The sequence below is a fragment of the Schistocerca serialis genome, chromosome 6 (genome assembly GCF_023864345.2).
Source record: "Schistocerca serialis cubense isolate TAMUIC-IGC-003099 chromosome 6, iqSchSeri2.2, whole genome shotgun sequence".
NCBI classification, from domain to species: Eukaryota; Metazoa; Arthropoda; class Insecta; order Orthoptera; family Acrididae; genus Schistocerca; species Schistocerca serialis.
In genome coordinates, this window is record NC_064643.1 from 306,326,627 (window position 1) to 306,349,794 (window position 23,168).

Genomic DNA, 23,168 nt, shown 5'->3' on the forward strand with positions numbered 1-23,168 from the left:
GCATGCCAGACGGCAACGAGTCCACCCTCTGAGGGTGGCGTTCCGTTGACGTCTAGTGTGAATCGACTTTTAATGGGAAACCTATTGATGCGGTATCTGATTTGCCTCCGAATTAACGATTCCATTTTGCGCTCGATATTTTGACCCCTAATTTACGTAGTCGTCTTTTCGGTCCACTCCGTGGCGCCCAGTGTTAATCGATCTTCAGGTGAGACAGGTATGAGTGTTGCTTCTCGTGCTTGTCAACATCAGCAGGTAGTTTCCTCAGTTGGCAGCATTGCTATTCAAATTTCGCGTGGGAAACATGGAGACAGAAATGCGATCAAAATATGTTATAATTGTCAGTGGCTGCACCGTGAAATGGAAGATACCAGGAATATTTATTTGGCATATGCTTTATACGATAGTATTGAAGACAAGAGTGTGAGGTTAGTACTGCATGATGAATGTAGCAGGTAGCAAGCCCAGTTATACTGTACCTTCTTGCTTCAGCTACAGCTAGGCTTTTAAAAAGTTTATCTACACATGTAGCTGTGAAGTACTTGATAGGCAACACTTCTTGACGTAGGCTATAGTGCGTTAAAAGTTTGCTTGGGTTCTATTAGTGACAGAACGTAGAAGAATGATTGATTGCCGCTCTGTTATCCAAATCTGAGTGTTCGCATTGGATTCGTACATGGGGGAGTGATAACATTCGTTCTTTATTTCTTATTTGGCGCCTAATTGTGGTCGGTTTCACAACTATAACATGTGTTAAATTGTCTTATTACCTCCATTTAAGATGCCTTACCGATAATGCGAGATATATTTGTGGGAGATAGGCCTGCTTCACATGTCACCGAATAACTGACAAGCTGTAGCGCACTTTGCATTAGAATAAAGCTTATGCTGTACCGTATTGTTATATTTTCATTTTTAATAAAATACTCCTAAAATGCCACAATGTAACGGTACCAACTTGAAGTAACATTTGCGCGAGCTGTGGCAGTCGGGTGAAGGCATTGGTTTACGTATGAATTTGTATTTGGTTCCAGTGTCTGCAGTGTGTAAAAGATTTTTTTTTTTTTTGCAATATAGCATAAAGCAACTTAAGCAGTGTCGAAAAATATTTAGCCTATATAAATTATTACAATTTTGAACAAATTGGTAGGTAACATTGTGTATATTTGCCCCGGGATTTGTGTTTTGGATTTACAGAGTAGACTTACGGAAATTATACATACAATAATTTCTATTTCTGTGTACTTTTGTTTGGATCGTAATATACCTTATTTTTTTCTTAAGCTTTACACACATGACTACAGTACAAATATACAAGTAATAAAATATTCATTATTTACCAACATACTTTTCTGCACTCTCAAATTCTATTTGCACTAAATAATCCTTATGAAGTTAATAAATGTGTTATAATACTGTGCCCCCCACCCCCATCTCGGGACTAGTGTAGCAGGGGATACAACCCGTCGGCTTTGGACAATGACGTCACAAGTGGCCAATCGAGAAGCGATTCTTCTTAGTGTTGTAGCTCCCTTCAGCGGCTGATAAGTGTTTTTTGGCTTTTGAAAAAAAAAAAAATCTCACGAGATAGAATAAACAGATCCACTTTATTAAGCAATCAGTTAAAAAACGAAACTGAAACATAACAGCAAAAGCGAAAATGGTAAACTGCTCTCTGGCGACTTGTGATGTCATTGTCCAAAGCCGACGGGTTGTATCCCCTGCTACACTAGACCCCCCCATCCCCACCCTCCCTCACCCATAGACTCTTAAGTAGGCACTTTACCACATGAACACATGAAAATACGACCTTTGTTCACACTTCTGTCTGTGGTAGTCTTCTCAGGCAGTCTGTATTTCTTCCCATATGAATGGAAATCTGATTTTTTTCCTTTAGTAATATGTTGTCACTTATTAAGGGAACTATTGCTCTGTAAGTTTTGTGAGCATTTATGGAAATATCAATGTTAGATTTTGCAAGGTAGTAATTACAAAGAAAAATGTTGCATATGTCTTTGCATCAGCCTAAGTCTATACCACAACTATTCACTCTATGGACAACCACTGTAAACATGCTGCTAAGCCTGTGGCAGTCCCTTCAGTCTGTTCTGAAACCTGACTGTGGAACTGTCAGTGTGTTGCTATGCCCATGCTCGTCTCCCTGTACTCCCTTCAGTCCATCTGGGAAAATGAGTCAGTATCAACCCAAATGAGTAAGATGTGGAGCAGAGAAGAATGACAATATTGTGTGCAATAGATCTTGGACACATGATTTTCTTGTAAAACACATTAAATTGTGGCAGGCTGTTGTAGTAGCTGTCTTTCATTATTAACCCCTACACAGAGTTCTCTGAGTAAGCTAATTTTTAATTCTGTAGTAAGCATTACTTATGAAGTATGTTTTGGCTGCATTTATGAACTGATATGATTTTGCGGTCTCTTTTATATATTTGGGGAAGGCAGTATGCAATTTTATTCCCTAATGGAAAATGCTGTTTTGAGTTTGTTTTCCTTGGTAAATGTGGAGTCCAAACTAGCCCTTGTTCTGGGATTATGCGATTGAAATAATAGTTAAATAATTACTAATGTTTTGCCTGATTGGTACAACAGATTGATAGCTGTATTTGGTAGATGCAGTAAGGATACTAAATTTCTGAATAATTACTTATAATGAGGTTGTTTACTACATGTCATTATTATTCTTATAGCTATTTCCTACAGCTCGAAAACTGTTAATGTTTTGTGTCTTTGTTCCTTAGAAAAGCATTCTATATGTAAACTCTGAGTGTTTGTAGTAGTATTAGTAGTAGTGGCAGTATATCACTGCAAGACATTGCTCGTTACACATTGATAGGACCCTAAGAGAGTAACTTACTGCTGACATTCTTTTTGCCAGCCGCTCTTTGTGTGTTCATTCCATGTTGACTGACAATATTCATTCCTATAAGCTATGTGTTTGTTAAACAATCTGTAGGTTAATCACATGTCCTCAATGCAATAGATATTTTTCCTCTTTGTGCTGAAATGCATGCTGTTTGTTTCCTTTATGTTCAGTGTTAATTTATTGCATACGGCTCACTTGTAGACATCCTTGAGGGGTTCATTTACTTTCTCAGCTAAAGTTGCATATTTGGACACCCATCCTCCTGCAATCTTAGTTATGGTGACAGACAGGATTACTGGAGACTGGGATACCACTGGTTTTGACCAATGACATCATCACCATGTGGAAAACTCACAAGCAACACACTACAAAAACAAACAACTCAAAATTGCCAAAAAATAAAATTTCAAAAAATCGCTCAAGACACACCATAACATCCCAATCTCCAATTCACCTCTATAGCGCAACCCTTGACCAGGTTACCAATAAACACCTGCGCAGCTACAAAAACAGACATCGTGATCCCCAGTTCACTTTTATAGCTTAAACCTAGAGTAAACATGCACTTAAGGTGTCAGCAGCTTTTCTGTTGCATATTGCAGTTGCGAAGTGAACATGACAGATGAGGAGGCACGTAGGACAGGTTGGCAGAACCCATGAGAAAATTGTTATTGATAAATATTATGAGTGGATCAATGTTTTTTAATTAAATATTGGCAGATTTACTCAGTTGTTGCACAGGCACATAAGAGTAAAGTTTCAATTGTACGACTTATTCATTTATATGACAATATTGTGCCATTGCATAATTTCATACACTTCACACCGTGACAACTGTAGCACACTGAATGACTCAGTAACATACCACACAAACGCACCGTCACCACCCAATTAAACTGCTGGAGCATACCACCTCTTCTTACATCAAGCTCTCTACAACATTTCACTTCCACTCTAAAACACACATCGTGGCTCGATGACGTCACTCAGCGTATTGCAGCACAGCACAACTACGTCACAGGTCAGAGCAGGTGGGTGGCATTGTATAACCAACTACTCCGCAATGAAGCGGACTAAGTCATCTCTTGCTGGTGACCATATGGCACCAGCAGTCTCAAAGAAGGGCAAGAGAGAATATAATGCCGACAGGTATGACCCTAAATCATTTCCCTCACTCGCTACACCAGGGAGGAACATAGAGCTACAGAACAGAGAGAGCCATGCTCGCCTCGGTTTTTAGTATGTAGCAGAACCAGTTTTTTGTTGAACATCTCTTGAGGGTAAGTTTGGAGAAGTGACAGTGCTGTCAAAGATGCGAAACGATGCAGTCTTGATTCAGACAGCATTCCCAGCCCAGTCCCGAGCGTTACTAGCCTGTGACAAGCTGGGCGATATTCTTGTTTCCACCACTCCCCATAAAAGCCTCAGCATGGTTCAGGGGATTATTTTTCATCGTGACCTCCCCTTGCAGTCTGATGACGAGCTCCGTGCCAATTTAGAATGGCGGGGTGTTCATTTCATCGGGCACGTTTACAGGGGACCCAAAGACAACAGGGTTGCTACCAGTGCCTTCATCTTGGCCTTTGAGGGCCTTGCCTGAACAGGTCAAAGTGATGGTTTACTCCTGTGACATTAAACCATTCGTCCCTCCCCATATGTGGTGCTTTGAGTGCTGTAAGTTCGGGCGCATGTCTTCCCGCTGCACTTCCAGCACCACATGTCGAGACTGCAGACGTCCACTGCACCCAGATTCTCCACGTGCGCCACCTCCCACTTGCATCAACTATGGAGAGCACCACTTCCCCTGCTCACTGATTGCCCAGTACTCCAAAGCAAGAAGAAAGTTAAGGAGTAAAAGACCCTGGACCAGTTGACTTACGCAGAGGCTAAATGTAAATTCGAAAGATTACACCCCATTCAGTTGACGTTGACATATGCTGCAGCTACGTCACCATCGCCATCCCAAGTGCCAGTGGCTCCTCACTCTGTGCCACGAACAGTGGGCCACCAGAATACATCAGGGGGGAAATCTTCCTCCATTGCTCCCAAATCGCCTACTTCGGGAGCAAGCGCACCCCCCCCCCCCCCCCCCCCCCCCAATGCAGGGGACATCAGTCACCTCCCCCCCTGCCAGAGAAGCAACAGCCTCCTCTGGCTCCTCTCATGTGGAAGGGGTCGCTTGGGGCCCTCTCTTCCAAGGTCTCCACTAATGCCACGGCGGGCACTCGCCAGTGGCTCAAGGAGCCAAAAGCTGCTGGATGAAGAGCTTCGCAGTCATCCTCTGTGCCTGAAGCTGCTTCAGAGAAATCTTCCATTCAAGCCCCTGAAGAGAAGCAAGAGAGCGAGCAAACTAAGTAGTACTTTGCTAAGAAACAGGACCCTCTGGCGGCCCCAACACCACCACTCCCTATCAATTCTGCATCTGAGGATGCAGTGGAAATCTTTGCGTCCCCTATGGACCTGGATCTCACTGAGGCCTCATCCACCATAGAAATGGCTACAAATACTCAGTCGGAGGTAGCAGGGTGACCGTCAGGCGTAACCTGCATCCTTGTGTGTTTCCTGCCTTCCCAGCCTCACGATAATGTCATCCTCCAGTGGAACTGTGGCGGTTTTTCCCACTATCTGGCTGAGCTATGGCAACTGTAATGCTTTACACCTGCTTTCTGCATTGCCCTCCAGGAAACCTGGTTCCCGGCAATGCAGACCCCTGCCCTCTGTGGCTATAAGGGATATTACGGATACTGTAGCAACTATAATAGACTGTCTGGTGGAGTTTGTGTCTGTCCTAAACTCAGTCTGTAGTGAAACTGTGCCCCTTCGAACCCCTCTTGAAGCTGTTGCTGTCAGAATAAGGACAACACAGGAAATAACTGTATGTACTGTATATCTTCCTCCTGATGGTGCAGTACCTCTGAATGTATTAGCTGCACTGATTGATCAACTCCCTATACCTATCCTACTTTTGGGAGATTTTAACACACGTAACCTCTTGTGGGGTGGCACAGTTCTTACTGGTCGTGGCAGAGATGTCGAAAATTTACTGTCACAACTTAACCTCTACCTCTTAAATACTGGGGCCACACATTTAAGTGTGGCACATGGCACATATTTGGCCATTGATCTCTGGGTTTGCAGACCTGGCCTTCTCCCGTCTATCCACTGGAGAGCACTCGACGACCTGAGTGGTAGTGACCACTTTCCCATCTTCCTGTCACTGCCCTAGCATCAGGCCCACGGACAACTGCCCAGATGGGCTTTAAACAAGGTGGACTGGGAAACTTTCACCTCTGCTATCACCGTTGAATCTCCCCCACACGGTAACATCAATGTGGTGTTGAGCAGGTAACCACAACAATTGTTTCTGCAGTGGAAAACACGATCCCTCGTTCTTTGGGGTGCCCCCAGCGAAAGACAGTCCCGTGGTGGTTGCCGGAAGTCACTGAGGCAATTGGGGAATGTCGGCAAGGTCTACAGTTGCATAAGCGGACCCTTACCTGGAGCACCTGATCGCCTTTAAAAGGCTCCGTGCCCGTGTTCGCAGCTTATCAAAAGGCGGAAACAGGAGTGTTGGGAGAGGTAGGTGTTGACAATTTGGTGCCATACGTCACCTTCCCAAGTCTGGACAAAGATCAAACGAGTTTTTGGGTACCAGACCTCAACAGTTGTTCCTGGTGTTAACATAAATGGCGTATTATCTACTGATGCAAATGCGGTTGTCGAGCACTGTGTCGAGCACTGTGTCGAGCACTGTGTCGAGCACTGTGTCGAGCACTGTGTCGAGCACTGTGTCGAGCACTGTGTCGAGCACTGTGTCGAGCACTGTGTCGAGCACTGTGTCGAGCACTGTGTCGAGCACTGTGTCGAGCACTGTGTCGAGCACTGTGTGTCGTAGAATTACCACCCAGCCTTTCGCACTCTCAAACGGCGGCTCGAAGGGGGTCCTCTCGTTCACTACACACCACAGTGAAGCCTATGACACCCCATTCACAGTAGGAGTTTCTCAGTGCCCTTGCACATTGCACCAACCCAGCTCCTGGGCCAGATCAGATCCACAGTCAGGTGATTAAACATCTCTCGTCTGATTACAAGTAACACCACCTTGTGATCTTCAGCTGGATCTGGTGCAATGACATCTTTCCGTTGCAGTGACAAGAGAGCACCATCCTACCAGTGCTCCACCCGGTAAAAACTTGCTTGATGTGGATAGCTATCGGCCCATCAGCCTCACCAATGTTCTTTGTAAGCTACTGGAATGTATGGCGTGTTGGCAGTTGGGTTGGGTCCTGTCCCGGAGTCATGTGGCCTTCTGGCTCCATGCCACGGCGGCTTCTGCCTGGGTCGCTGTACCGCTGATAGTCTTGTCCCTCGAGCCTTTTCCAGACGCCAACACCTTGTTGCCATCATTTTGTATTTACGGAAAGCGTGTGACACCACCTGACGACAACATGTACTTAGTACTTTATATGAATGGGGTATGTGAGGCCTGCTCCCGATATTTATCCAGAATTTCCTGTCGCTTTGTACTTTCCGTATCAAAGTTGGTTCCTGCCATAGTTCCTCGCATATTCAGGAGAATGGGGTCCCACAGGTCTCTGTATTGAGTGTATCTCTATTTTTAGTGGCCATTAACGGTCTAGCAGGAGCTATAGGGCCGTCCGTCTCACCCTCTCTGTATGCAGATGACTTCTGCATTTAGTACTGGTCCACCAGTACTCGTGTTGCTGAGGGGCACCTACAGGGAGCCATCCACAAGGTGCAGTCATGGACTCTAGAACACGGCTTCCAGTTTTCAGCCGTGAAGTCGTGTGTCCTGCACTTCTGTTGGCATTGTACTGTTCATCCAGAACCAGAACTTTACGTTATTGACAATCCCCTCACTGTAGTGGAGACATATCGATTTTTAGGACTGGTTTCCGATGCTCGATTGATGTGGCTTCCTCACCTTTGTCAGCTTAAGCGGAAGTGCTGGCGGCACCTCAATGCCCTTTGCTGCCTGAGCAACACCAAGTGGGGTGCAGATCGCTCTACGCTGTTGCAGCAATACAGAGCCCTTGTTAATCCCGCCTTGGATATGGGAGTGTGGTTTATGGTTCGGCGGCGCCCTCAGTGTTGCATTTACTAAACCCAGTGCACCACTGTGGCGTTAGACTAGCGATGCGAGCTTTTAGGATGAGTCAGGTGACCAGCATCCTTGCGGAGGCTGGACTTCCTCAATTGCAGATCCGGTGTGCCCAACACAACTGCTGGCCAGTTACATTGCACACGTTCATGGTTCGTGGTTCTCCTGCACAACCAAATTACTGTCTCCTTTTCCCACCCACGGCGGTTCGTCTCCTTCATTGGCGGCCCAGATCAGGGCTTACAATTGCATTTCGCATCTGATCCCTTCTATCTGAACTGGAGTCCTTGCCTTTATCACCTATACTCGAGGTACAATCGCTTACACCTCCATGGTATACACCTAGGCTGTGGCTTCGCCTGGACCTTTCACATGACCCAAAGGACTCGGTTAATGCCGCGGCTCCCCGCTATCACTTCACCTCTATTATTGACATGAAGTGAAGTGATTTACACAGACGACTCGATGGCTGATGATCACATCTGCTTTGCGTATGTACCATGGAGGACATATTGAACAGCATTCCTTGTCCGATGGGTGCGGTGTTTTCACTACAGAGCTGGTGGCTGTAACTTGTGCTCTTGAGCACACCCGTTAATGCCGTGGGGAGTCGTTTCTTCTGTGTACTGACTCCTTGAGCAGCCTACAAGATATCCACCAGTGCTACCCTCGTCATCATTTGGTAGTGACCATCCAGGAGTCCATCTGTGCCCTGGAATGGTCCGGTCGTTCAGTGGTGCTAGTGTGAATCCCAGACAACGTACTTGCTGACAGGCTGTCCAAGCAGGCTACACGGAAACTGCTTATGGAGATCGGCATTTCAATAACTGACCTGTGTGTGTGTTTTTACGTCACCAGGTTTTTCAACTTTGGGAGACGAAATGGCGTAACCTCAGCACGTGCAACAAACTGTGTGACATTAGGGAGACTATGAATGTGTGGCCATCCTCCATGTGGGCTTCTCACAGGGACTCTGTGGTTCTCTGCGGCTCCGCGTTGGCCACGCTTGGGTGACCCACGTCTACCTCCTATGCCGTGAAGACCCGCCTCAGTGGTGATGCGGCACCCAGTTGACAGTGGCCCATATTCTGGTGCACTGTCCCACTTTGACTACCCTGCGACAAAATCTTCAGTTACTGAACTCGTTGCCACTAATTTTATCTGACAATGCCTCATCGGCTGATTTAGTTTCACGTTTTATTCGTGAGGGTGTGTTTTATCATTTGATCTAAGTTTTAGCGCATGTCCTTTGTCCCTCTGTGTCCTCTGCCCTAGTCCTCTTATGGTGGAGGTATAAATGTATTGCAGAGTGACTGGCTTCTCCTGTTTGTTCTCATGGTCAGCCAGCCATGGTAATCTCTTTTGTCGTTCTAATCTCTTCTACCTGTTTTTTGTGTTTCTGTGTTTTTCTTCTTCCCTTTTTCCATTTAAGTGTTTGTTACCCTTCTGTCGTTCTTGTGATTTTTCCTTTCTCTCCGTTTTGTGTTGTGAGTTTTGCTTGTTTTATTCTCACCCTTGTGGCCTTTTTTATATTCAGAACAAGGGACCGATGACCTAGCTGTTTGGTCCCTTCCCTCCCTCTTTTAAACCAACCAGCCTTTCCAACTCCTCGCACACCTGTTCCCATTCGGACCTATCCTTCTGCACTGCCCAGCTTGCCCATCGTCTTGAGTGTCCGTTCTGACACCTAACCAAGCGACCATTTCCCATATGCTATCCATTTGCTGACTCCTACCCGATCTGCACGCATGCCTAAATGGCAGCTTTACTCCTCCCTGGTGACCTTCGAAGAACGAGATTTCCCCAGCAAGACAACTATGTTTTTGTCGACCCTTCGGTGATTTCGTTGAGTCGATCCACAACTCTAAACTTTATGAAGTATTGAATTATTACAGTGATAATATTAATTACTTAACACAATACATTAATTTTAAGAGAACCTGTGAAGTTGTCATTCAGTGGAGTAGGTGACATTTGCCAAAAAACTTCTTTAATCCTCTACATTATCCACAGGATATTTAATATCACCAAGAAGGTTTCTGATTATTCTTTCTGTCATAGAGTTAAATGTTTTGTCTCTGTTGAGGTTGTTCTGGTCCTACTGTTAAAACCATAATCCACACTAGTTTTTTTGTGTCCGAGGAATACTGTTGATTTTCAAAGGTCATTGATAAATCTATCTATTACGAAGTACTTTTCAATATGTCAAGGTTTTTAAGAGGTCACTCCAGGATGTTAGAACTGATGTCAGATATAATGCATGCATCTAACTTCTGTATTCAGAGAATGCTACTCTTGCAGGTAAAGTTTCTTCAAAAAGTGATTCCAGAACTCATTAGCAAATGAAAGTGCAGAAGAATAAGTAAGCCATTGTTACTGGCATAATTGCAAGTTCACACAGTCAAGAATTACTTTCCTCCCACACATTTGTGCAAAGGATGCCCCAATATCTGTATTCATCAGTCTTAATGTTCTTGAACCATCCTAAGTTAGAATGGTGCAAATTGTGATCTCTGAGTGCTGGATACATTTCTGCAAATCAGTGATCAGGTGATCAAGAGCAATACTGTGTTAAAAAAAAAAGGAGGTTGTTAATCAGGGGCATCACATTACGAGACATCTCCAGTGTCCTCTTTGTGTCTGTGCAGCGAGCTACCTTAATTTAAGTATTAACTGTATTTTTCTTACTTGTCACTTCTTCTTCCGTGTGTTTTTGCTCTTAGGAAGCTTTAATTGTCGAGTGCTATTAATAGTGTTCCATAGATTTCGTGTTTGTTTTGAATACAGTCAGAGAGAGTCCTTTTAGTCAACCATAGTGCCAGTAGTGCTAGTGTTTGTTTTCAATACAGTCCAGAGACAGGTAGTGCTATTTTCATTGTTTTCTACAAGAAGTGGCTAGCAATCACAGTTTAGTCAATAATCAGCCGCCTTTAGTGAATTAGCAGTCTAGTTAAAAGGTGATTAACTCTCTTCAGTAAATTGATTCCTTAGGATGGATAGGATGTGTGACTGCTGTGTACGGACACAGGAGGAGCTGGCCACTGTTCGCAAACAGCTGAACGTGTTGATGGCCGCGGTCAGCCGTCTTCAGGCTGCTGTCTCGGATTGTAGTGGCAGTGGGGAGTCTGGTGCGTCGCAAGGTACAGTCCAGGTGTTACATGCTTCACCCACTGTCCCCTGTGGGTCCGGGGTAAGAATAGGCCCGAGGTATTCCTGCCTGTCGTAAGAGGCGACTAAAAGGAGTTTCAACCGTTTCGGCCTTGGGGTTTGACCTCCATTTTTCAAAATTCTACAGAAGTACGAGCCTTTTGGGGAAGGACGCCTTACGTGGTGTACCACTGGTCCTCAGTGCACTAAGACCTTGGCACTCAGCATTGTAACAGCGTTGTAATCATACCCACTATTCCTCAAATTGGGCCTAAACGCCTGAGGGGTTGTACAAGTTACGCCCATAGTGCGTCCCCATCTGCACCTACGATCATGATGGACTTTCCATGGCACCCGAAATCCAGCACGGTAGCCAGCTCGTTGTGGTGGGGTCGTCATGTACCCTCTAGGTTGTAGCCCCCTGACAACACAGGGATCGTACTGCTGATAGCTGAGCTGCACCCTCCCCACGTCGGCCAAGGAGTAGATGCCCGTCTCCTTGGGGCATCAGGACTCCCGGCAACGGTCATCCTGCCAGGTGGCCCTTGCTGAGGCTGGGTGGCGCCCGTGGGGAGAGCCCCTGGTCGGAGTGGGTGGTATCGGGGCGGACGTTTCGCAGATGAAGCGTCAACATGTATCAGGTCGCTCTGCGGCTGGGTCTTTTAAAAAGAAAGGTACTGTCTGGTTCTGGTTCTCCTGCCCTTTCCCCCTTGGCCACTCCCTGGGAGGAAGGACAGGCCCGCTGGCTTGGGGCGAAGTACTTCCCCCGCTATTTGGTCTGTTCTCGAACCGATGGGGGGACGTTCGCCACCTCCAAGCCCATGTTCTTTGTTCAGCACATCAAGGACATCTTCGGGGAAATCGAGGCTCTCAGTAAAATGCATTCGGGGTCCGTTCTTATAAAGACCACCTCCGCCACACAGTCGGCGGCGCTCCAGGTGTGCGACCGACTAGGGGACATCCCAGTGTCCATTGTCCCGCATCTGGCACTGAATAGGACGCAGGGGGTTATTTTTCATCGGGACCTCCTGCTGCAATCTGATGAGGAGCTCAGGGCCAACCTGGAGCGCCGAGGCATGCATTTTGTCCGGCGAGTCCAGCGCGGCCCCAAAGACCGTCGCATCGACACCGGGGGCTTTATCCTCGCCTTCGAGGAGGACATTCTCCCGGAGAAGGTAAAGGTGATGTGCTACCGGTGTGACCTTATGTCCCGCCTCCTATGCGCTGTTTTCGGTGTTTGTGCTTTGGGCACATGTCGTCACGGTGTGAGGCTGAGCCCCTTTGTGGCGATTGTGGACGCCCTCTTCGTGAGGAACATACATGCACCCCACCACCTCGGTGCGTTAATTGTCCTGGCATCCACTCGCCTAGATCCTTAAACTGCCCCGCGTATCAGAAGGAGAAGAAGATTCAAGAACTCAAAACTTTGGATCGTCTCTCTTCTTCTGAGGCCAGGAAGAAGCATGACCGCCTCCATCCCGTGACGTTGACCACTTCGTTTGCCTCAGTCGTGTCCACTCCTTTCACAGTATCCTCACCCCTATCCTGTCCCCCCTCCACCTCCTCCCCCCATCCGGGGTCTATGCCTCCGCCTCCAAAATCCCTCCCTTCCAAATCCTCCTCCCCGCGGCCCCCGCCCCCCGCCCCCTCTGCCCCAGGGGCCTCCCTTCGTCCTCCTCCCCCCCTGCCGCCTGAGAAGCGATCCTTTTCTCAGGCGTCCATCGGGGAAACGTTCCGGACCCCAGCTTCCGAGGTCCGGCATTCCAAAACGGACCCCGCGCGTGAGGACCTTCTTCGGGTCCAGCCCACCATCCCTGTGCCTCCTCGGACTTCCAAGAAGGGCCCAAAGAAGAAGTCTCTATCCCCTTCTCCACCCCGGCACGTTTCATCTGACACTCCATCCGTGAGTCACTGCTCCCAGCCGTCCTCAGTTTTGCCGGGATGCTCTGCTGCCAGGCGCTCAGCAGGCCTCTCGTCGGCAAATGATGCTGCCCCTCCTACACAACCCGGGACAGCGGCCGCAGCTGGCGACGACTCGTTGGAACAGGATCCGCCTCCCGCCAGTTGTAGCGTTGTTCCCTCGAAACCTGGCCCTCCGCGGCCGTCGAGGTGACCAGCTCTTCCCCCGTCTCGTTCCCCCTCTTTTTTGACTAGCGATGGCCTTGTTACATTGGAACATAAGAGGTATTCGATCTAATCGGGAGGAATTACAACTGCTCCTCCGCCTGCACTGTCTGCTCGTCCTTGGTCTCCAGGAAACCAAGTTGCGCCCAACTGACCGTATTGCCTTTCCCCACTATACCTCGGAGCGGTATGACCTCACCCCTGTGGACAGTATCCCAGCTCATGGTGCGGTCATGTTGCTCGTTCGGGACGATGTCTATTACCATCCCATCCCATTGACCACCCCACTCCAAGCAATAGCTGTTCATATTACTCTTTCTGCTTTTACTTTTTCAGTTTGTACCATCTACACTCCATCGTCATCCGCAGTTAGTCGGGCTGACATGATGCACCTGATTGTTCAGCTTCCTCCGCCGTTTTTATTGTTTGGTGACTTCAATGCCCATCATCCCCTTTGAGGCTCTCCTGCATCCTGTCAAAGAGGCTCACTCTTGGCGGATGTCTTCAACCATCTCAATCTTGTCTGCCTCAATACTGGCGCCCCGACTTTCCTCTCGGACTCTACTCATACCTACTCCCACTTGGACCTTTCGATCTGTTCTACCACTCTTGCCCGTCAGTTCGAGTCGTACGTCCTTTGTGACACCTATTCAAGCGACCACTTCCCCTGTGTCGTTCGTCTCCTGCACCACACCCCATCCCCACGTCCTTCGAGCTGGAACATACCGAAAGCTGACTGGGGACTTTACTCCTCCCTGGCGACCTTTCCGGACCACGATTTTCTCAGTTGTGACAGTCAGGTCGAATACCTCACGGCTGTTATCGTCAATGCTGCCGAACGTTCCATTCCTCATACTACCTCTTCTTCACGTCGCGTTTCCGTCCCCTGGTGGAATGAGGCTTGTAGAGACGCTATCCATGCTCGACGACGTGCTTTACGCACCTTTCGCCGCCATCCTACGTTGGCGAATTGTATTGGATACAAACGACTCCGAGCGCAATGCTGTAGAGTCATCAAAGACAGCAAAAAAGCCTGTTGGGCCTCTTTCACCAGCTCCTTTAACAGTTTTACACCCTCTTCTGTCGTTTGGGGTGGCCTGCGCTGGCTGTCGGGCATTAAGGCCCACTCCTCAGTACCTGGCCTGTCCTCAGGTAATGAGGTCCTTGTTGATCCTCTGGCTGTCTCCAACACCTTTGACCGGTTTTTCGCGGAGGTTTCAAGCTCCGCCCATTACCACCCTGCCTTCCTTCCCAGGAAAGAGGCAGAAGAGGCTCGGCGACCTTCCTTCCACTCGATGAATCTGGAAACTTATAATGCCCCCTTTACTATGCGGGAACTCGAACGTGCGCTTGCACTGTCCCGGTCCTCTGCTCCGGGGCCAGATGCCATTCACGTTCAGATGCTGGCACACCTTTCTCCGGCGGGCAAAAGCTTTCTTCTTCGTACCTACAATCGCGTCTGGACCGAAGGTCAGGTCCCCATGCGTTGGCGTGACGCTGTCGTTGTTCCTATACCCAAACCCAGGAAGGATAGACACCTTCCTTCTAGTTACCGTCCCCTTTCTCTTACAAGCTGTGTCTGTAAGGTGATGGAGCGCATGGTTAATGCTCGGTTAGTCTGGATTCTTGAATCTCGACGGCTACTTACCAATGTCCAATGCGGCTTTCGTCGCCGCCGCTCTGCTGTTGACCACCTTGTGTCCTTGTCGACATTCATCATGAACAACTTTCTGCGAAAGCTCCAAATGGTAGCCGTGTTCTTCGATATGGAGAAGGCTTATGATACCTGTTGGAGAGGAGGTATCCTCCGCACTATGCACAGGTGGGGCCTACGCGGTCGCCTGCCCCTCTTTATTGATTTCTTTTTAACGGATCGAAAGTTTAGGGTACGTGTGGGTTCCGTATTGTCCGACGTCTTCCTCCAGGAGAACGGAGTGCCTCAGGGCTCCGTCTTGAGCGTAGCCCTTTTTGCCATCGCGATCAATCCAATTATGGATTGCATTCCACCTAATGTCTCAGGCTCTCTCTTTGTCGATGACTTCGCGATCTACTGCAGTGCCCAGCGAACATGCCTCCTGGAGCGCTGCTTTCAGTGTTGTCTAGACAGCCTGTACTCATGGAGCGTGGCAAATGGCTTCCGGTTCTCTAAAGAGAAGACGGTTTGTATCAACTTTTGGCGATATAAAGCGTTCCTTCCGCCATCCTTACATCTCGGTCCCGTTGTTCTCCATTCGTGGAAACAACTAAGTTTCTTGGGCTCACATTGGACAGGAAACTTTGTTGGTCTCCGCGCGTCTCTTATTTGGCGTCCCGTTGTACACGTTCCCTTAATGTCCTCAGAGTTCTTAGTGGTTCATCTTTGGTAGCGGATCGCACTGTCCTGCTTCGCTTGTATCGGTCCATAGTTCGATCGAAGCTGGATTATGGGAGCTTCGTCTACTCGTCTGCTCGGCCATCCCTCTTACGCCGTCTCAACTCCATCCACCATCGGGGGGGTTACGTCTTGCGACCGGAGCCTTCTACACTAGTCCCGTCGAGAGTCTTTATGCTGAAGCTGCCGAATTACCATTGACCTACCGGCGCGACGTACTGCTGTGTCGGTATGCCTGCCGGCTGTTGTCAATGCCCGACCACCCCTCTTATCAGTCCTCCTTCGCCGATTCTCTCGACCGTCAGTACGGGTTGTATGTGTCTGCCCTGCTGCCCCCTGGAGTCCGCTTCCGTCGCCTGCTTCGACAATTGGATTTTGCCCTCCCTACCACCTTCAGAGAGGGTGAGAGCCCGACACTACCTTGGCTCACTCCCGAAGAAGGGTACTCCGGCTGAAGTGTATTGCTCACGGTTTGTCGAACTTCGTGCTAGACTTGCCGGTCACACCTTTATTTACACCGATGGCTCCAAAACTGACGATGGTGTCGGCTGTGCCTTTGTCGTTGGGGCCGCCACCTTTAAATACTGGCTCCTTGACCAATGTTCCAGCTTTACGGCCGAGCTTTTTGCTCTCCATCAGGCCGTTCAGTATGCCCGCCGCCACCGCCATTCATCGTATGTACTCTGCTCTGATTCCCTCAGTGCTCTTCAGAGCCTTGGAGCTCCCTATCCAGCCCATCCCTTGGTGCAACGGATCCAGCAGTCCCTCCATTCTTTCACTGATAATGGTTCTCCTGTCAGCTTTCTGTGGGTTCCCAGACATGTAGGAGTGCCTGGGAATGAGGCTGCTGATGCTGCAGCCAAGGCTGCAGTCCTCCTGCCTCGGCCAGCCTCCCATTGTGTCCCGTCATCTGACGTTTGTGGGGTTGTTTGTAAGAGGCTTGTGTCGTTGTGGTGGGATGCTTGGTCATCCCTCCAAGGAAACAAGCTCTGGGCAGTAAAACCGCTCCCAACTGCTTGGACAACCTCCTCCCGACCGTCTCGGCGAGAAGAGGTCCTTCTGACCAGGTTGCGGATTGGGCATTGCCGGTTTAGCCACCGCTACCTGCTCTCCGGTGACCCAGCCCTGCAGTGCCCTTGCGGTCAAGCATTAACAGTGCGCCATGTTTTATTGTCGTGTCCCCACTTTAGTCAATCTCGTGTTGTCCTGTCCCTGCCATCTACTTTACTGGATATTTTAGCTGATGACGCTCGAGCAGCTGCTCGTGTTCTGCGTTTTGTAACTTTGACTGGCTTGTCCAAAGCCATCTAACTTTTTACTTATTTTATCTGCATCTTTGTCAAGACTTACTGGTGTCCCCCCTCCCCTTGAGTTTTACTAGATTCCATGTGCTCTAACAACTGTGACTGGGCGCTAATGACCTCAGTAGTTGAGCGCCCTTAAACCCCACTAAAAAAAAAAAAAAAAAAAAAAAAAAATTTCACCCACTGTCCCTGCTGTCGAGACATCTTCGCGGGTACCGGGTGCGGTTGGGCCACCCTCTCCCCAAGGGGAGTGGTGGGGTCAGCGGCATTCGCGGCGCACGAGGCGGAGGGTAAATGTGGAGGCTGGCCGTGTGGCATCGTCCACTCTGCCTGAGTGTGGACATGTGGCTGCTCCTTCAGCAAGGTCCGAGCAGGCACACGGGGGGAGGGGTTTATTAGTTATCGGGAGCTCCAACGTTAGGCGGGTGATGGAGCCCCTTAGGGAAATAGCGGAAAGGTCGGGGAAGAAGGCCAGTGTTCACTCTGTCTGCTTGCCGGGGCGTCTCATCCGAGATGTGGAGGAGGCCCTACCGGTGGCGATAGAGAACATTGGGTGCACCCGACTACAAATTGTTGCTCATGTCGGCACCAATGACTCCTGTCGTCTGGGTTCAGAGGTCATCCTCAGTTCGTACAGGCAGTTGGCGGAATTGGTGAAGGCGGAAAGCCTCGCTCGCGGGGTGGAAGCAGAGCTAACTATTTGTAGTATAGTTCCCAGAACAGATCGCGGTCCTCTGGTTTGGAGCCGAGTGGAAGGCTTAAACCAGAGGCTCAGACGATTCTGCGGAGATCTGGGGTGCAAATTTCTTGACCTCCGCTACCGGGTGGAGAAATGTAGGGTCCCCCTGAATAGGTCAAGCGTGCACTACACGCCGGAAGCGGCTACAAGGGTAGCGGAGTACGTGTGGAGTGCACAGGGGGTTTTTTAGGTTAGAGAATTCCCTCCCTAGGCCCGACAAGACGCCTCCTGAGACGCGGCAAGGTATTAGTAGGCAAAATGCAACAGGGAATAGCAATATTAATGTGCTAATAGTAAACTGCAGGAGCGTCTATAGAAAGGTCCCAGAATTGCTCTCATTAATAAACGGTCACGACGCCCATATAGTACTAGGGACAGAAAGTTGGCTGAAACCAGACGTAAACAGTAATGAAATCCTAAACTCAGATTGGATTGTATACCGCAGAGACAGGCTGGACAGTGAAGGGGGAGGCATGTTTATAGCAATAAGAAGTGCAATAGTATCAAAGGAAATTGTCGGAGATCCGAAATGTGAAATGATTTGGGTGAAGGTCACGGTTAAAGCAGGCTCAGACATGGTAATTGGATGTCTCTTTAGGCCCCCGGGCTCAGCAGCTGTTGTGGCTGAGCACCTGAAGGATAATTTGGAAAATATTTCGAGTAGATTTCCCCACCATGTTATAGTTCTGGGTGGAGATTTTAATTTGCCGGATATAGACTGGGAGACTCAAACGTTCATAACGGGTGGCAGGGACAAAGAATCCAGTGAAATTTTTTTAAGTGCTTTATCTGAAAACTACCTTGAGCAGTTAAACAGAGAACCGACTCGTGGCGATAACATATTAGACCTTCTGGTGACAAACAGACCCGAACTATTTGAAACAGTTAACGCAGAACAGGGAATCAGCGATCATAAAGCGGTTACTGCATCGATGATTTCAGCCGTAAATAGAAATATTAAAAAAGGTAGGAAGATTTTTCTGTTTAGCAAAAGTGACAAAAAGCAGATTACAGAGTACCTGACAGCTCAGCACAAAAGTTTTGTCTCAAGTACAGATAGTGTTGAGGATCAGTGGACAAAGTTCAAAACCATCGTACAATATGCGTTAGATGAGTATGTGCCAAGCAAGATCGTAAGAGATGGAAAAGAGCCACCGTGGTACAGCAACCGAATTAGAAAACTGCTGCGGAAGCAAAGGGAACTTCACAGCAAACATAAACATAGCCAAAGCCTTGCAGACAAACAAAAATTACGCGAAGCGAAATGTAGTGTGAGGAGGGCTATGCGAGAGGTGTTCAATGAATTCGAAAGTAAAGTTCTATGTACTGACTTGGCAGAAAATCCTAAGAAATTTTGGTCTTATGTCAAAGCGGTAGGTGGATCAAAACAAAATGTCCAGACACTCTGTGACCAAAATGGTACTGAAACAGAGGATGACAGACTAAAGGCCGAAATACTAAATGTCTTTTTCCAAAGCTGTTTCACAGAGGAAGACTGCACTGTAGTTCCTTCTCTAGATTGTTGCACAGATGACAAAATGGTAATATCGAAATAGACGATAGGGGGATAGAGAAACAAGTAAAATCGCTCAAAAGAGGAAATGCCGCTGGACCTGATGGGATACCAGTTCGATTTTACACAGAGTACGCGAAGGAACTTGCCCCCCTTCTAGCAGCGGTGTACCGTAGGTCTCTAGAAGAGCGTAGCGTTCCAAAGGATTGGAAAAGGGCACAGGTCATCCCTGTTTTCAAGAAGGGACGTTGAACAGATGGGCAGAACTATAGACCTATATCTTAATGTCGATCAGTTGTAGAATTTTGGAACACGTATTATGTTAGAGTATAATGACTTTTCTGGAGACTAGAAATCTACTCTTTAGGAATCAGCATGGGTTTCGAAAAAGACGGTCGTGTGAAACCCAGCTCGCGCTATTCGTCCACGAGACTCAGAGGGCCATAGACACGGGTTCACAGGTAGATGCCGTGTTTCTTGACTTCCGCAAGGCATTCGATACAGTTCCCCACAGTCGTTTAATGAACAGAGTAAGAGCATATGGACTATCAGACCAATTGTGTGATTGGATTGAACAGGTCCTAGATAACAGAACGCAGCATGTCATTCTCAATGGAGAGAAGTCTTCCGAAGTAAGAGTGATTTCAGGTGTGCCGCAGGGGAGTGTCATAGGACTGTTACTATTCACAATATACGTAAAGGACCTGGTGGATGACATCGGAAGTTCACTGAGGCTTTTTGCAGATGATGCTGTGGTGTATCGAGAGGTTGTAACAATGGAAAATTGTACTGAAATGCAGGAGGATCTGCAGCGAATTGACGCATGGTGCAGGGAGTGGCAATTGAATCTCAATGTAGACAAGTGTAATGTGCTGCGAATACATAGAAAGATAGATCCCTTATCATTTAGCTACAAAATAGCAGGTCAGCAACTGGAAGCAGTTAATTCCATAAATTATCTGGGAGTACGCATTAGGAGTGATTTAAAATGGAATGATCACATAAAGTTGATCGTCGGTAAAGCAGAAGCCAGACTGAGATTCATTGGAAGAATCCTAAGGAAATGCAATCCGAAAACAAAGGAAGTAGGTTACAGTACACTTGTTCAACCACTGCTTGAATACTGCTCAGCAGTGTGGGATCCGTACCAGATAGGGTTGATAGAAGAGATAGAGAAGATCAAACGGAGAGCAGCGCGCTTCGTTACAGGCTCATTTAGTAATCGCGAAAGCGTTACAGAGATGATAGATAAACTCCAGTGGAAGACTCTGCAGGAGAGATGCTCAGTAGCTCGGTACGGGCTTTTGTTAAAGTTTCGAGAACATACCTTCACCGAAGAGTCAAGCAGTATATTGCTCCCTCCTATGTATATCTCGCGAAGAGACCATGAGGATAAAATCAGAGAGATTAGAGCCCACACAGAAGCATACCGACAATCCTTCTTTCCACGAACAATACGAGACTGGAATAGAAGGGAGAACCGATAGAGGTACTCAAGGTACCCTCCGCCACACACCGTCAGGTGGCTTGCGGAGTATGGATGTAGATGTAGATGTAGAAAGATAACGTTCTATAGAGTTCTGAAAACCTAAATTCCCTTGCTTTTCTTGATAATATTTCCACAATAAGACAGTCATTTTACAAAAAAATTTAAATTCTAACAGTATTTTAATTCTTCTGAATACATTTGACATCTTTCTTCAGTTCAGCTCAAGGTTCTTTTACACTTACAGCAGTAACCAAGTCACATCATACATGAATGCAGCCTGGTGGTGTCTTAGACTCCTATTTCAAAAGGTGCACTCTGTGTCATTTTTAAGACTCAAAAAACCAAAGTGTGGCAGGGATGAAAATGTTTGCTTATATTCTGCTTGAAATCTGCCTCTTCCTGGTCAGGCAAGTGGACAGAGTTGATGCTGTTTCACTCATTGGTGAAATTCACTCACTGTTCACTATTGGTAGCTTCTGATATCAATTCTCTTCTTGGGGGAGGTGGGGGGTGGTGGTGGTGGTGGTGGTGGTGGTGGTGGTGGTGGTCTCTCTCCCTCTCTCTCTCTCTCTCTCTCTCTCTCTCTCTCTCTCTCTCTCTCTCTCTGTGCGTGAGTGCGTGTGTTTGTTTGTTTCAGCATATGTCCCACATACGGATTTTTGAATTTCCTTGTACAGCACTCTCATTGCATTTGTTCCTTGAAAATGACACATTGTGCACCTGTAGAAATATTGGCATTGGTCAGAGATGCCACCCAGCTTCATTCCCATACATTGTCAAACATTTTATTTGCTGGGAGAAACATCTGATTGTGAATTGCCACTCAGTGTTCTGCAGAAGAAGAAGAAGTAGAATAGTAGGAGTTTGAGGAGGAGTAGGCAAAGTTAGCCCAAATAAAGACTCCTTGTGTGGTGTTTTGTACTATCAATATCATAAGAAATATTATTCTTTCTTTTGCATAATCAACAAAATATCTGAATTTTAAATTTGTACCTGATCAATACACTGTCCTCAAATTAATGGCACATATTAGGTTAAACAGTATTATTGAAGATGACTGGAATGTAAAAGATAATCAGTGTTTGCAGTGGTGACTGTCACGTCAATAAACATTATTGAAGTAAACATTGAACCTTCCTCTCTTGAGGCCAGTCTATTGACCAACAATTTAAAATTGGAATTTGGATCGTGATTTATCATTGAAACTGAATGTTGTACAAAATGTCCCATGCTAATTCCACATACATATGACAAAAGATGAAAATATGTTTAGAAGCACCAGCTGGTTTCATAAATTTTTGCCCTCAGGGGCATTGGTTCACTGAGTACATGCTTTGCGACCCCAGGGTTCTATAGCTGGGCATTGGTAAGTGCCACTAATCTCCTATTACCATAAGCTCTGGGCATGCTTCAATGACCAGTGTATGGTGCGGCAGTGGAACATCGTGTATCGCAGGGAAAGTGGATCTTGGCATGATCACCCAGATTGCGAGGTGTGCTGCGTGCTGATGAGATGCATTACTGTTGAGGTGGAACAGTCGTTAGCGGGCAACCTCTGGGGAATCTGCCGAACCTTAGTTGTATAGGCTTATTCAGGCACATTGGACTTTGTCTGAGTGGACCCTTGTTTCCCTAGCTGCTCGTGGGACCGAGATGAAACCCTCGAAATCATCTTCTCCTCCTCCCAGTGAGAAGGGTGTACCACCTGGAAGTATTCACACCCAGTCCTCCAAACGAATGAGGGAGGCTAGCCCTCTTGGTATCCTGCATCAGCTGAATTATGATAGCAGGAGTCGTAAATCAAAATGTGTTTTTGGTCATTAAGAGGAAGGAGAGGCATTTGAAAAAGTGTCACTCTTCTATATCCATAAAAGCTTGGAAGGACTTGGTGGAAGCCTGAAGTCTATTAAGCGGGTGTGGAATGGTTCCCTCCTGGTTGAGACTAAGAGGGCAAAGCTGGTGGAACTACTTACGAAGACCGAAAAATTGGATTAATATGATGTAACTCTTGAACTGCATAACTCCCTTAACTTGAGTAAGGGTGTGGTCACGTCATGACATGGATATCGACATAGCCGAGCTTAAAAAGGAATGGGCATTACGGGGGGTAATGGATGTAGAGCAAAGGATGCGTAGAAGTAATGGAGAAATTGAGAAGACTGCCACCTTCATTGTGGTCTTTAATTCTCCGTCGCCTGACTACATCATGCCAGGTTTCCTCTGACTCAGGGTTAGGCCTTATGTACCTAACCCTATGCATTACTACAAATGCCAGCGTTTTGGTCACATAACTCTTGAGTTGCGGGGGTGAAGTGACATGTGGGAAATGTGGAAAGGCAGCCCACGGAGGTGGGATTGACTGTTAATCTCCAGCAGTCTGTGTTAACTGCTCTGGGAGCCACCCAGTCTGGAGCTGAGACTGCCCTTTTTTGCAGAGGAACGAAAAATTCGGGAAATAAGTCACCGAACAGATCC

The 23,168-nt window shown here is 47.4% G+C and overlaps 1 protein-coding gene across 1 annotated transcript in view; it reads left to right on the top strand.

Annotated features, from left to right (window-relative positions):
* The first annotated feature begins 311 nt into the window (after nt 1-311).
* LOC126484835 (ankyrin repeat domain-containing protein 12-like) overlaps nt 312-23,168 on the top strand; it is a 108,315-nt gene continuing 85,458 nt past the window's right edge. The window contains exon 1 of the mRNA XM_050108429.1: nt 312-428. Within this exon, the coding sequence (XP_049964386.1) occupies nt 361-428 (68 nt within the window). The 5' untranslated portion in view covers nt 312-360. The remainder of the gene's footprint in view (nt 429-23,168) is intronic.